We start from the raw sequence: 14,540 nt of genomic DNA on the forward strand, positions 1-14,540 counted from the left end.
TTGAGTTAGGAATTGAATGAATCTTTTAAAGTTGAGTTGTCGAATTTACTGGGAGTTTATAATGGCTAGATATATAAAAGAAACTCGTATCTTTCAATTAAGTTAAAAATAGGTTCTCAGGTAAATCAGTGTCAAATCTTACTTAAAAATGTAATATTGATTTCAAATAGTGTTAGGTGCATAAATTTAATTTCCTCACCTGTCCATCGGTCCATTGGGTTCAATATGTGAGATCACGTAACTCGAAACCCTAGCCTGTGGGTTCTTCCTCTTTATATACAGTCCAAGCTCTCCACTTTGGTCCTTGTAAAGCCTCAGCGTCTTGAACTCCCTGTCCACAAACACGGGTTGACTTCCTTTGGAGAGGGACGCGGCCTTCCTCCCGAATCTGCTCCCGTTCTCCCACGCCGTCCCGTCCCTCGCCTGCACACCCTCTCTCGACCTCGTCTCCGCGAACAGTTTGTCCAGGGCGTCCCTCTGCGAGAAGGAGGTGGCACTCCTCTTAGCCGCCGCCTTTCTCTCCGACGTCGCCTTCACGATGTTGATGGCCGCCGTGGACGAAGATAGGTGCGACCCGCTCATCCTCCTCAGCCCTCCGTCGGGCTTGCACTTGGCGCAGACCAGAAACTCCCTAGCAGCCGCTACGTCCTTCTCCAGATAGTCCGAGTCGCAGAGTGCCTGGAGACTGCCGGAGAGGCGCCTGGTGAGGCGCCCCTTGGGAGTGGTCGCGTGCTGTTGCTGATTCGTCGACCCCTTCCTCCTGGACAGGGTCGCCGATAGCTTCTCCTCGTCCGTCTCGTTGCCACTAGTCCTCTGCACGAAGTCCTGCCGCTCCTCCTCCTTCGCGGAGGCTGTGGAGGGAGACATACCGACTTGGCCGCCTTCCAGACGCCCCATCTCCCTCGCCTCCTCCTCCGCGTCCTCCTCCAGGTCCGCCATCGCCTCCACCGCGACCTCCTCGTCTTCGTCCTCCTCCTCCCGGCTGATCAGCCTCTCCCTCGAGGGCTTTGTGCCTCCTCCTCCGACACCGTCCCCGCCCCCGGTCGACTTGACGCTCCTACGCCTCTGCACCACGTACCTGGAGTCCGCCGTAGAGATGGATCCAGATTCAATGGAGCTTCTCGGAGATTCCGATCCGGTGTGGGTCGAGTCACTGTCGTAACCGCTTTCTTCGGAGCGGAGAAGGTTGAGGAAAAGGCAGAGGTCCTCGACGGAGATGGGTGCCGGGCATCCTGACACGGAGACGCTCCTCTCCGCCCTTAGACCTCTCCTCTGGACACTGCTACCCTCCCGCCTGATGGACACCTCCCCCGTTTTCGTTGTGGCTGTGGTGCCATGCCTCTCCGAAAGGAGGTCGTCGCAACTGCTGGCGTTCCTCCTGTCAGCCCTTGCCGCCGCAGTTCGTCTCCTCTGCGCGTGTTGGCCGGGTCCGCCTCCTGAATTTCCAGAACCGTGTTCCTCTGGTAGAACCGTTAATCTGGATCGGATGTAAGCGTGAGGGAATTGTCCGGCTCTCCTTAGGGAAGCCGGTAACGAGGACGGCGATGATCTTTCCGGGGGAAGAGTTCCACTCTTTCCGGACACGAGATCGTCCAGACTGCTGGCGAGTTCGCCCAGTCTCGCCTCCGAGTCGGACCTCTCGGCTCCCAGACTGACCGAGGATCTGCGGAGAAGTTCCAGGAGTTCTTCTCCCTCTGCAGATAGTATTCCCCTGGTCGAACCGGGGCATCCCGGGGCCATCGCTCCGTTACCCAGATACTCGTTCAGCCGGTAGAGGTCCTCGAGTCCCTTGCGACACTCGTGGACAATGTGGCTCGCCTGGTCTTCGGTGTTCGTCTCCTTGTCCACTTTGGGGGTGGCGCTCGACTTGATGCTGCTCTCGCCGTGGTCCCTCTTCGCGTTGGCGGGCGTCGAAGTCCCTCCGCTCTGCTTGTCGCTGCCAGAGCGGGCGAAGAGGTTCCTCAGCGACTCCACCCTGGATATCCGTCGTCGACCCGACACTGACTTGTTGGGGGACCAGTGTCGCCTCCTGCCGTGTGACACGGCCAACAGTTCGGACGAGTCGCTCCTCTTTAGCTGTTCCCATTTCCTGCCGACTTTCTTACCCCACGTTGATAGGCCTAGAATTAAAAGAGGAAATAACTCACTTTCACTTCGATAATGTTTGGACCACATTCTAAGGTTAGTTAATGAGAAAGACTACAATCAATTTAATATAGGCAAATTATAATACAAATGAATTATTGCCTGGCAAGTACGCAATATTGAGCATATATGTACATATTTATGTTTATAAATTGATAATCATATAAAATGGTGCATGAATATATTGTAATGGAATTATTTTTCTGACATGATCAAAAATTTATCACTTTAAACAAAATGCGACCTTAGTGAAATATGAACCTAGTACGGCCTTAATTTTCATGTCATTACTGATATTTAGTGACTTCCTTATGACTCGCTTTTTCGAGTCTCCCTCTATAAATTGGTATCGAAGCTCCTCATGTGTAATTCAATTATTGGACTAATTTGCCATTAGCCCACGAAGAAGAGGACAGTAGAAGAATTTCCTTATGATATCCAGGGACATTACTATCTAATTGTTCATTCTTACCTTCACAAGGAACCTGTGTTAGTGTTTCATTATTTGATGATTTTTTTTCAGCGAGATTATGTGCTGACTGCGTTACAAAACAGTGTTGTGAACATGAATTTCAAAAACCTTAATTATTTTCGTCCCAATTCAACAGGCCATCGGCGCTCTTTTGTTAGTTTTATGGGTATCTTAATGCTTTAATATTTTACCTCTTACTGCTGAGAAGTCTACGCAATGTATTCAGTTCGTAGAAATTTTTGCGCTCCACCCACGTAAGAGAAGGAAGGATTTCCGTATAATTTCTTGGAAAGGCACGGCCTAATTCATCATCCTCACCTTTCCGCGGTCCCTTTGGTGATGGGCCTGCGGATGATGGGGCCGACACGGGAGGCCTTCCCCTCGGGGTGGTGGCGTTGGTTGATTGCTGCTCCCCGCTTCCCTTGGGCCTCGTCTCTCCTATGGGGCTGTTGCTGCTTTCGGCTTCCGGTGCCTTCGTCTCCGCCGCTGGAAACTGGTGAATCGCATCCTGGCTGATGGGCGATAGGCTCACCAGCTGGGGGCTGGGGTCCGAGCACCGCCTCTTGAACAGCCGCATGCTTGTGGATACTCGCAGGTGGGGGCGAGTCTACAAACTGCCTGTGGGAGACAAAGAGATATAATTTATTGTTCACAGATTGTTACATCCGTTTCGAACATTTTTTATAAATAGTTTACAGCTCATCAATCATTTAGAGGTATTAACACAGTAATAAATTGAAATCGATAAAGAAATGAACATTTATGGTAAAGAAATAAAAATTATTTTCCATTTAAGAATGAAACAAGCTGCATTTAATTTTTTAAGAGATACGCTGTGATACGATAAATATTAACTGATCTCATCTGACCTGTAATTAATAAAAGAATTTTAATAGTCGGTTTTAAATTAATAAAACTCTCTCAGCAAATGCGGTCGAAAACGTATGATGCTACTACTATTTTGAAACGACTGGAACATGAAACAAGGTATATATATGGTGTTTGTTACGCGTCTCCGAACATAATGTAACTTATTCACCAAATTTTACTAAAAGCATCTATGTGTTATAGTATGTTCATTTCTTTAAGGCTTGATTAATTCATTCCTCGTCTCATACCTCGGTGTTTATACCCGGAGATTGATACGGGTGAATAAGGGTGAAATTCACCCCACCCTAAGCCATATATGTGCGAATATTACAAATACACGGTAGGCAGGCGATTTCATTTTCTTGGGCCATCTTACTTTGCGAGGATATTTGTTGGTAGATTATCCAAAGACTTCGCTCGTGATATAAACCCGGACCCTGCGACCAGTATTCCAACTGTCTACCAAATTGGGTACCACGCTCAATGTTTCAATATGAAAGATGTTCTTATTCATCGGATTAACGTCTATTAGTTGAACGATTATTTCATGACTGACGTACGAGAATTTGGATGCCATAAATCTTTGGGAAAGTCACCTATATTTCATCGGAAATTGAATCGTTGGTGTAGAAAAAAGATGAAAGAAGTGGAGTTCAAGAGTGATCCTAATTTCGGTTCTGCTTTCATCATTTAATGGATTTGATCGATTATTTTAATGTTGATGCCAAATGAGAATTCTTTAATGGTCTGGAACATTGGGAAATTGGGAAAAGCTTTTTTCTGTTCCTTGGTCTCTCGACAGTTAATTCTCATATCTCAACCATCATCAGGAAATTCAAACGAAAAAAAAAACTCAAACGGGCTCAGCGTTTAGCCTAAATATCCATATCCATTATGACTCCGCACTGGAAAAATCAATTTTCCCTATATTTATCCATTTTATGGTGCCATGAATTCTCCTAGATTCCACCCAAATCTTAATCTGGCAATTGATTGTCTACTAACCTTTCTGGATCAGGTTTAGCGCAGTATTTTCTTTTCCATGAAAGGTGACCTTTACTTGAATACTACTAATTTTGAACCCAGATTTAAGTGAGCGATTATAATGAAATGTGATGAAGGACTCGTTGCTGTTCTACTTTCTTTAGTGGTCTTTATGCTAATGATTATCAATTTTTGTTGAGCTATGACAATATGAGGTCTTAGAATACTTCCAATTGATTGATCAATTGCCGAATCATTAAATATGTCAATGTTGTTATCATTATGGGTTGATATATGATTATTTATTAAGCATTTCGATTTGATATTGACTCTTTGCATCATTTATGTCATTTTCGTTTCACCTTCTCATGAAGTGTTTCTATTTTAATTCATCTTCACCATAAGCTCTGACTAATGAGGTCATAGAAAGAATTATAACTGTCATTATGCACTCAATAATTTTCATCATTTTTCTTTGGAGCATCTGAGAATGCATTGGTTAATTTAGTATTTTTTAGTTTCATCTGACATTTTTTACATTTTAAAGTAAGCATTTAACGGTCATGTCCTTGAAGCCGTGCCACTTATTTATTGGTCCTCCATTATATGGTCCGATTTAATGCTGCGACCTGTAGTAAGATGTGCAATTTATTTCTTCGCGTAGAATGAGGGTGTCCTCCTTCCACTGAATACCTCTCAATGGCTAAAATAGCAGTCAGTAAAAATGGCGGAAATTAATATGTATGCTATAGCAAAATGCTCCGATAAGGGATAACAAGTATGGTTTTGTAGCCATTCGAATACCATAGTCTTGTAGAATAAGGTCAATAAGGTGAATTTATGGCTAAAGTTCCTCTTTATTAATATTTGACGCACAAATTGTTCTCAGATATTTTCTTTCTATTCGTCGGTCTGCCAGATAAGGTGGCCGGCCAAAACGTTTAGGGTGAATCCCCCACAACATGCAATCTCCTACCATGTGGCTGCATTCATGCGATATTTTTTCATATGATATTTTTTCTCCTGCATGACCTGCGCGAAAGTAGAACATCATTTGAATGCCGCTTAAGATTTCGACATAGATATTCCCTGGAAGGGAGTCTAGCCGTAGGCCTAGGCTAAGCCTGCAGGAGATTGATGGCCTAGAGTGTGCATGGTGATAAATCTGTGACATTTCTTGCCGTTGACATTTGAAGCACATACTATATGTATGGAAATGTACTTAACATGATTTCACCATTTTCCAACACGATGTTTCCTCACAACAGGGTAGGAAATCAACTCTTGAATATAATATTAATTACAGTTAATTTTCAATGTGTTTCAAATTGCTGATAAAGGGTTCCCACTCTAACTAAATCATAAAATTCACGGTTTTTTCTAGGTGTTCACGGTCTAAATATCGTCAAATTCCGGTCTGTTTATAAGCCATTTTAGGCAGAAATATTGATGATGTAACAATCACCGCCCGTACGTTAACTAAAAATTTATCAACCGCGACAGGCACCGTGAATTCAAACATAGCAATGAAAGTGCTATTTATCACGACGTCACCTATCGATATCAAAATTTAGGTGTAGGTTATGAGAGGAAAAATGGAGGGAGCAGTGAGGTAGGGAAGTAAAGAAGTGTCTGATTTTTCGCCAGGGTTAATGAATTGTTTGCCGGTCTTCCAATCACAGGCTCAAGATCAATGTGTCGTCATGGCACAAAGCACCAATAATGGCACTTCGAATATACGCGAGGAGATAAATGTGTGGATAGTGTCTGTATGTGGCTCGGCCTAGAAAAATGATTGAAATATCATTTTTTTCTTTTGATCTATCAATTGTAGTTCTTTTTCTATAAGTTTGAGACATTTTTAAGGTTTTATGAGTCACGGCTATTTCCAGGTTTTTTCACGGTAGACGAAATTCACGCCTTATTCACGGTTTAAAGGTTTTCACGGTTGAGTGGGAACCCTGTGATATAAGGATACCAATTTCCTAAGAGATAATATAATATAATTTAATTGGGCCATCATCCCAGTTACACAAGCCTGATATCGGCTTGACACAGTTCTCCTCTCAGGTCTTTTAGCAGCTAACCTTGTCATTTTCCGTTCGTCTTCCCTATAATATTCTGGGAAAATTGTCGTATATACCTAATTTTAGCCTTTATCTTGGCGTTTTTTTCATCCTCTTTTTCTTCTGCGATCGTTTTTATGAGGCCATCATGGGTCATGATTAGAGATGCGTGAAAATCGCATATGCGATAAATGCGATATAGATGCGACGTGCGCAAATAAATGTGACATAGATGCGATGACTGGACTTTTATGATATTTTTTTACGCAAATTTGCCTTTTGGACGGCAAAATTCGTACTTTCTGTGCCGAGCGCAGTTTAAATGCTCCGCCGACACTACCGCTTAAAAAATGTGAGCGACTGGCCAGCTGCTAGTTGGCTGGGACTCTACGTGGCCGTGAACTACAAGTGGGCGCGGGCAAGCTACACCTCCGCCACTGTATGTCCTATTTCTTAATTTATTATTGTTCTACAAAATAATTATTTAAAATATTCTGTATCTTTTCATATAACTGTGTTTCACTACATTTATCGTCATCTACCTCATTATGAAAATAAAAAAATAGACGCTACAAAATGCGATAAACTGTTTTTGAAAGTGCGATAAAATAAAAATGAAAGTGCGATTTCTCACGTATCTATAGTCATGATGTAGCCGATTGAGCTGTTCAGTCTTCTTTTCAAGGTTTTTATCAGACTATTTTCCATCCCACCCTTCATAGGAATATCTTGATGCTTTTGGTGTGGTTATCTCTAATTTCACACAGAATCTACATTTACATACTACCCAGCAAGCCACATAAAAGGCGTGTGGCGGGAAGTGCTAAGACAACAGCCCTTTACATATAATATGGAAATGATCCGACGAAATAACGGCTGGCATTTATATAAGTCTTTAGTGCTTGGGGGAAAAACGAATTCAAGTAACTATTCGTTCGACAAAATATCGGTCTGAATTTATCGTTTCTGTCGGACCTGGAAATGTAGTGGGGTTCTAATATTATGCTCTCCGTGTCGCACTTATAGATTTCTATCCTAAATAGCTCAAGCAATCTAATCCTAGCGCGTAGCCTCCGAGTCTTTTGTGGCTTCCAGTCTAATTCGTTTTACATCTTTGTAACGCTTTCTGCACGCCCGTAGCAGTTTTTGACGAAGCACGCAGCTTTACTTTGTATTTCTTGAAGTTCACGGATTATGTCTTTCTGCACCGGATCACACATGGTCGCTGCATATTAACATTGTGGCCGGACGAATGCTAAATAGCACCTATCTTTTAGTTGCTCGTTCTAAAATCTTCCCACAATTCGCTTGAGAAATCCTAGCTTCTTCAGGGCTATGCCACAAATATTTCTTTTGTGTGCTCCCCGATATTTTCGAAAAATATTCTGTCAAGTCTCAATAGAGTCAGGGCCTCATATCTTCTTCCAACTTTTAGACTAGCGACTCGCCCATCCTCATTAGGGATCTAGGAATCCAAGATCCAATCTAGATTCCTGAATTCCTGTAGGAGGGCTGCTTGTCGAAACGTTGAAAGAAGCCATGGAAAACTCAACCCGGTGAAACCCGAGAGATGTTTTAATTCATTTTTCGCCCGGAAAAGATCAAACAACTAATCATATCTAATTGCTCTCTCGGTCCATTTAATTTTTAGGTTTTTTTTAAATACACCAAATTTCGTATGCATAAATTGATTTCGATTAGAAATATTATGTCTTGCACTAAAGAAAAGGCTTGAGTGCTGTTGAGTAATCGCATTTTATGAGGCGTAAACTATTATGATCGTTGGGTTGTAAAATTCGCGGTGAATGCTCAAATTTCATATTAGCCTCTAGCTTCGGAAGCCAGGTCGGGAAGTTATCACGAGGAGGAAGCGTTTTAATGAATGCACAGATCTTGTCGTTAAGCAAATTCGACCGCGGAGATCACTCCGATGGTTTTTTTTAGTCGGCTTAGAAAGTAGCGGTTGCCTAGTCTCTCGAATCAGATCGTTCGATAACCGTGACGTCCGCGAAATGACTTCCGTCTTGCAGTTTACTCCTTGCTTTTTGGAACTCTTTGTCGTCTCTTGACGACCGCAGGGATAAAAAAATCCGTCGACAGCACCTGCGATAAAAAATATGATTGCAAGCTCTTTGCTGGAAAGGTTTCCTTTTGCACCCTTCGGCGATATTTCTGTGGCCCAATTCACCGGGAAGAAATTTCACTATTTCTCACCCTGCGGTTTAAGGTTCCATGGGGAAAGGTTTTCGTAAAAATATAAAAATATGCCATTTCGTTTCAACGCTATCGTTTAGCAATTAGCTTTCAACATCATAGTATGGAAATTTCTGTGCGAAACGTATTCTTGCTGAGATCTGTATACACATGAAGGGACATGAGTGTATGTGCAAGAACGCATGGTAAACATAGTAAATAGAAACATTCAGGTACTAAATTAGTTGTATTTTAGGTGGTATTACAATTTTTATAGGTAAGGAATACCGATATGATGGTTATGGCGATTTTGATAAGAATTATTCCTAACTCCGAGAAAGAAAGCGAGGCCACCGATAAAAACTAATTTAGGAATAGTTATTTCATACGTGTGTATTTCAATTCTGTTTCATCCTACCTGGGACTTGCCTGTATTTTTTAAATATTTTGTTATAAAATCTCCAAACTTATGTGTAATGTCATGAAAATGCCCATGCATTCGAAATAGAATTTATGATAGAGCTAGCAATTTGAGTCGCAGCGAATTCGCCAGATTTTTAAGAGGACGCATGTCTCCTTCTGCCGTATTTTTTCATTTATCCTAACGTATTACTTGTTTTCACACGAAGCATATATCCGATAATCGTTCAGAATCTAACGAGTAAAGGCTTGCCAATATTTACTTGCATTGCATAAATGAAAGTTGTTCTTAAGAGATAACGCTGAGGTAAAATTTTCTTATTTGAAATACAGTTTAATGCCGACAGAGGTCTATCTCATGTACTGTAGATCTACATATTTTCCTGCAAGTCATGTACAGAGGTATTTAGCTGGGGGTGAACCATCACTAACATGTACTAGAGGATTAAAATTTACTTCCACTTACATGCATTACGCCACTAACATATTAGTAAGATACACTGAAAGTCAAATAACCTATATCTAAGTCCTATCGCTGTAGTTATTGCCTCTTACCGATGACGGAAATAACGACATTCTGAATTCATCTGTTCTGCTGTCTATCATTGTATTTTTTGACATGATCTCCCGTAGTATGTTGGCGTTCGTAAGATAAGATTACCTCGTTGGATAATAAACTTCCCTTGAGTTTAAATAATAACTTTAGTCTCGTACACCCTGAAAATTTCAATATGACTAAACTCCGAAGATCGAAGCGTGATGGAGTGGAATGTTTCCATAAGCAAATAAACACTTGAAATTTTACACGATAATAAAATTTATTCCCGCCTAGATTTTGTAATACATCAACTTTAGAGGGGAAGGAGATAAAACATTCTGAATTACAGTTATTCATTGTTAATTCTTCTTCAGGTTGTTCCATCTTATCCCCCTCCTCACTCCCCTTACTTCCCCACACTCCGATTAAAAATTGTTTAAAGTGAACGCAATAATCGCCATTTTGTACATAGAAGTCGATGTTGTAACATCGAAACTTAGGTCGGAGTAAAAGTTATAATCGTGGAAAATTGCAAATGCCGATAGAAGCGATAGATTAAGAGAGATATTTTGCCGAACGGAATTGATAGGGGAATCCGTTTTTCTCCCGTACCATGAAAGACTTGAGAAAGGCTGGAGCAACTGTCGTCACCTATGGACAAATCAACGCGGAGGAACTCCCGGAAGCAGAGACTCATATGAAGACTTTAATAAATGCGAGTCTTAATAAACATTTGCTTTTCATACATAAACGGCTGGTGTCCTAACACGAGCCTTTTTAGGCGGCTTGCGGGGTAGTATGTACACTAAGTGTTAATTTCAACTTTTCAATATGACGGCCTCCGTTTTAAACAAATGATTTTCCTGAAGCATGTTTGTTGCATGTTTAGCGGAGTTGATGCGCTCTTGATTGACTCTGTTCCAAATAGATCTATTCGATACTACTACAATTTTCTTCACAAGGCGAGATGGCTATCAGTTTTCCATGCACGAGATGAAGAATAGGTGTGCTCTCGATTCTGCGCGGTCGCCGAGCCGGCCGGGACTCTTTCGCCGCCTTCGCACGGATGCCTGCGTTCCTATATATAAATAGCTTCACTCCATCGCTTTGTCGGCCCGAGACGAGAATTTCTGCGTCGTTCGCGCACCGAGATTCGAACTTGCGATCCGGGAGGCTGCATTCCGTCGACCGCCCCTGCCGGCAATCCAGGGGTCACGCTGCCGCGAGCCCACTTCCTGGGACTGCCTGGGCTGGATCGTTAATCTCCGGTGGTTGTTGTCTGTTGCTCCCGATTCCAGCGGGCAAGAGTGATGCAGCAGGAATTGTGGTGCAGGCGGAGATGGTAGGCGATGCTAGGGAAGGCAGCGGAAAGAAACGACAAATAATTGCCGATTTCACGGGAGAAAGAACGAGAAGAGGTTTTTCTCTCCTATCATCAGAAAAAAACAAAAAGTTAATTCCCGCAGTATAGTCACTATTAACTTGTCAGTGGTTTACCCTGCAAGACATATTTAAATGTGTTTTTATAAATGAATAAAACCTCGTTCAAAATAACTTGTCGCAACTTGGCGGACGCTGAATTTGAGAATTTAAAAAGAGATTTCACGCTCATTAGCACCATCATAAAGCGGCTCGCATTGGGGGAACTTATTCACCTATCTTGGCCAAGGTAAGAAACTCTTCCTCGGTTTGGTAAGGGCGATTCCTTCTTTTGCTTTCCTTCTGATTTTCATGTCTTCCTTAATTCCGTGGGACTTCACTCGCTTGAAATCAATTGGATCTACACGTATCCCAAATTGAAGATTTTTAGCAGTTTTCTCATTTAAAACTCCAAATATTAACTGGAGCAATATAATCGCTTATCGTCATCATCATCATCACTGGTCAACAATCCTAAGATTGAAGCAGCTCTCCACTCAATGACTCTTTTGTTAGGTATTAGGACTCCTTTATCCGTTCCATATATTTCATTCGAGGTCTTACCTTTCCGTTCTTGCCATCTACTTGTCCCTCGAGGATTGGTCACCGAATACCAAAAAATGCACCAGACTGATTTACTCCAACGTAAAATTTGTTTACGAAATCGTTGTATATATTTTTGTCATTTCTCGTTGAACTAAAATCATCATTATTTCTCTATAGGAGATAAAAATCTGCGCCTATTCCATTCAATTATTAGATAAACAATTTAATGTACTGTAATTTTTGTCTTGTGGTGACTTTTAAGAGTGAACGGAAGTGATGAGGTTATACTGACCATGCAATAGACGATGTTATATCAGTAATGAAATTTTCTGCTAAATATCTATTGGTTTGTTTTTAGTAATTTGAAATATATTAGAGCTGAAACGATTCCGTGTCATTAGATAAGCAATGATTTGTTTATGGATTTTGTGTTCGTTAACTTTTTATTTTCCTAGCGTGAAAAAAAAAAACAAAATGCACCAATACAAGATATCTATTTAAATAAAAAAAAAATATTTCTGTAAAGTATTAAAGTAAATGTTGTATATTATTCTTAAATGTTTATTAAGAGCTAGAGGTTTAAACAAATATGATTAATGACAGTATTGCAATGTTTTACTATAATAATCATGTTTTTACGAAAAAAGATGAAGATGATTCTTCGGCATTGTTTTCTGGATAGCGAGTTCTATTTATTTGCGGGTCCAACATTATAACGGGTTGAAGAATGATAGTGGATTAGGACGAAATCAAAAACCAGTTTTATTATGAAATGCATGAAAAGTACCGTTTAAAGCTGATTTTTGATTCCTCTACGGCAGGGGCGGATCCAGGATTTCTTTCTGGGAGGGGAGGGGGACAGGAAACCTCATAATACAAAACGAATGCAATGATAATGGGACCGTACTAAAATTTTTTCATATATTTAAGTGTCTGGGTGGGGGCACGTGCCCCCGTGCCCCTCCCATAGAGCCGCCTATTGATACTTATATCATTTAACTAGATACTTATATCATTTATCTGGATATTCGCCAAAAACTACCAATTCGCTGCCTATAAATTGTGAACGTTTTAGATCAGTTACCACTTAAGGTGACAATTTTGGATGCATCGCATGTTTCTCGGTTGGGCCTGAGAAGTGAAAAACGAAACGGCTCCAGGGAGAGAAATCTCGTATGGCTGGAAGTCAACGTTTTAGAATTTTTTGTTGTGTGGAAATGAGCCGAAGAAAGTAACAGCTGTTTGGGAAGATAAATGCACGGTGGTAGCCTTGTTCGGTGGCTCGAATAACCGAAACCGATGTCGAGAGCTCAGGAATGCGTTAATGCGACCATATATTTTACAATCGATACTGCTGTCGATTAATATATTCATCCTATCGATGGCAGTTCTGATAATGTTAGTCCTATTACAATCACTTTTCAATAATAGGGTAGTTTCCTTCATCAAAGAAAACGAAAGGCATTGACTGCGATTCGTTACCCACCATTATTGTATTCATAACATACAAATAATTTGGTTTTATAAATCCCAGTTTAGACGAATGGCAATGGTCAATTTTAACCTCATTTGAAAAAGGCCAAATTGGCGCCCATGCCATGCCACTCCACGTGACGTCACAGGGACCTAGTTTATATACGAGTAGATAGGAGTTTTACATCGTCTGAGATTACCAATGCATGCACAGGGCACAGAGCTCAGGGAAACACGTCTTAATAATCACCTATTAAAACTGGCTTAGGTCGGAAAGTTTTCTTCGTTTGATAAGGTATTAATAATCCTTACTTAAGCCAAGCGCTACCTGCTAGCAGGGTACTCTGCTACCTGCTAGCATCCTGCGTCGTATCAGCGCTCAAAGCCTCGCCCCAAGGTCACCTCACTTGCGGCAGCGGGAACCAGAGCGACGTCACACGGAATTTTCCCATCATTCCTACTTAGCTGTCGCGTTTTCGCGCGCTTGAAAATTTTCACTTTTCATTTAATCGCGAAAAATAGATATCGCCATTTAAAACTCTAAAAACGTGAAATACGTACTCCAGGAGTAATAATATTTCGATTTAGGATATAAAAAATAATAGGAAACCATCCTATTGTATATTCATTGTTCTATCAAAGTTCGATGATTCTTGGTGCGGTTCATTTAGCAAATGAGTTCATGATTTTTTCATTGGGCCTCTTTCCAATTGCCCATATTTGCCGTCTAGCGTGGTAAGGAGCGGTATCAATGAGATGTATACTGGATTTTGTGAACCTTGCACTCCAGCTAACGTAAAATTATGATAATTTACAAATACTTGGAATTTTGGCTTAAAACACCACAGCCAACCATCATTGACAACCGGTGACACTTGACAATCGAGGACAATTGACCAGTGACCACTATCAGGGTTCAACAATTAATGTAGGCTATTGAGGGCCGATATTTTCCTGAAAATTAAAAAAAGGATGCCTGGTCATATGTGATTTCTTGGAGAGTAATTTATACAGAAGAGATGAGTTTAAATCTTCTCATATCAATAAATCTACTATATCGATTGTATGTGTCTTAGGGGGCGTTGGAGGTGTTGGTATCGGCCTACAATGGAAAAAAGAGTCGAAAAATTGCTAGCAATTTTGGGAGAGGAGAGGAAACCGTTTGATAAGATAAGGAGAGATCGGGGCGTGTGTTGAGGGAAGGAGGTATGCCGAAAACAGTTTGGAGCGAAGGATATGCGGTTCAGTGGCGCAGCGAGGTGGGGGGTTTTGAGGGATAAACCCCCCCCCCCCCCCCGGAGCTCAGTGGAATTTTTAAGATTAATCTATTTTAATTAATTAAATTGACATCACTAATAGAATAGTGTAAGAATTAATAAAATATCCCGTATAAAGCCGTAAAACTCACCATTTT

The 14,540-nt window shown here is 41.4% G+C and overlaps 1 protein-coding gene across 1 annotated transcript in view; it reads right to left on the reverse strand.

Moving 5' to 3' along the window:
* The window catches only part of LOC124165570, a 166,412-nt gene that overhangs the window by 12,267 nt on the left and 139,605 nt on the right, over nucleotides 1-14,540 (reverse strand). Inside the window, exons 3-4 of the mRNA XM_046543026.1 lie at nucleotides 2,936-3,235; nucleotides 200-2,120 (exon numbers count right to left, since the gene is read on the reverse strand). Of these exons, the coding sequence (XP_046398982.1) occupies nucleotides 200-2,120; nucleotides 2,936-3,194 (2,180 nt within the window). The 5' untranslated portion in view covers nucleotides 3,195-3,235. The remainder of the gene's footprint in view (nucleotides 1-199; nucleotides 2,121-2,935; nucleotides 3,236-14,540) is intronic.

This window comes from Ischnura elegans, chromosome 9 (genome assembly GCF_921293095.1).
Source record: "Ischnura elegans chromosome 9, ioIscEleg1.1, whole genome shotgun sequence".
NCBI classification, from domain to species: domain Eukaryota; kingdom Metazoa; phylum Arthropoda; class Insecta; order Odonata; family Coenagrionidae; genus Ischnura; species Ischnura elegans.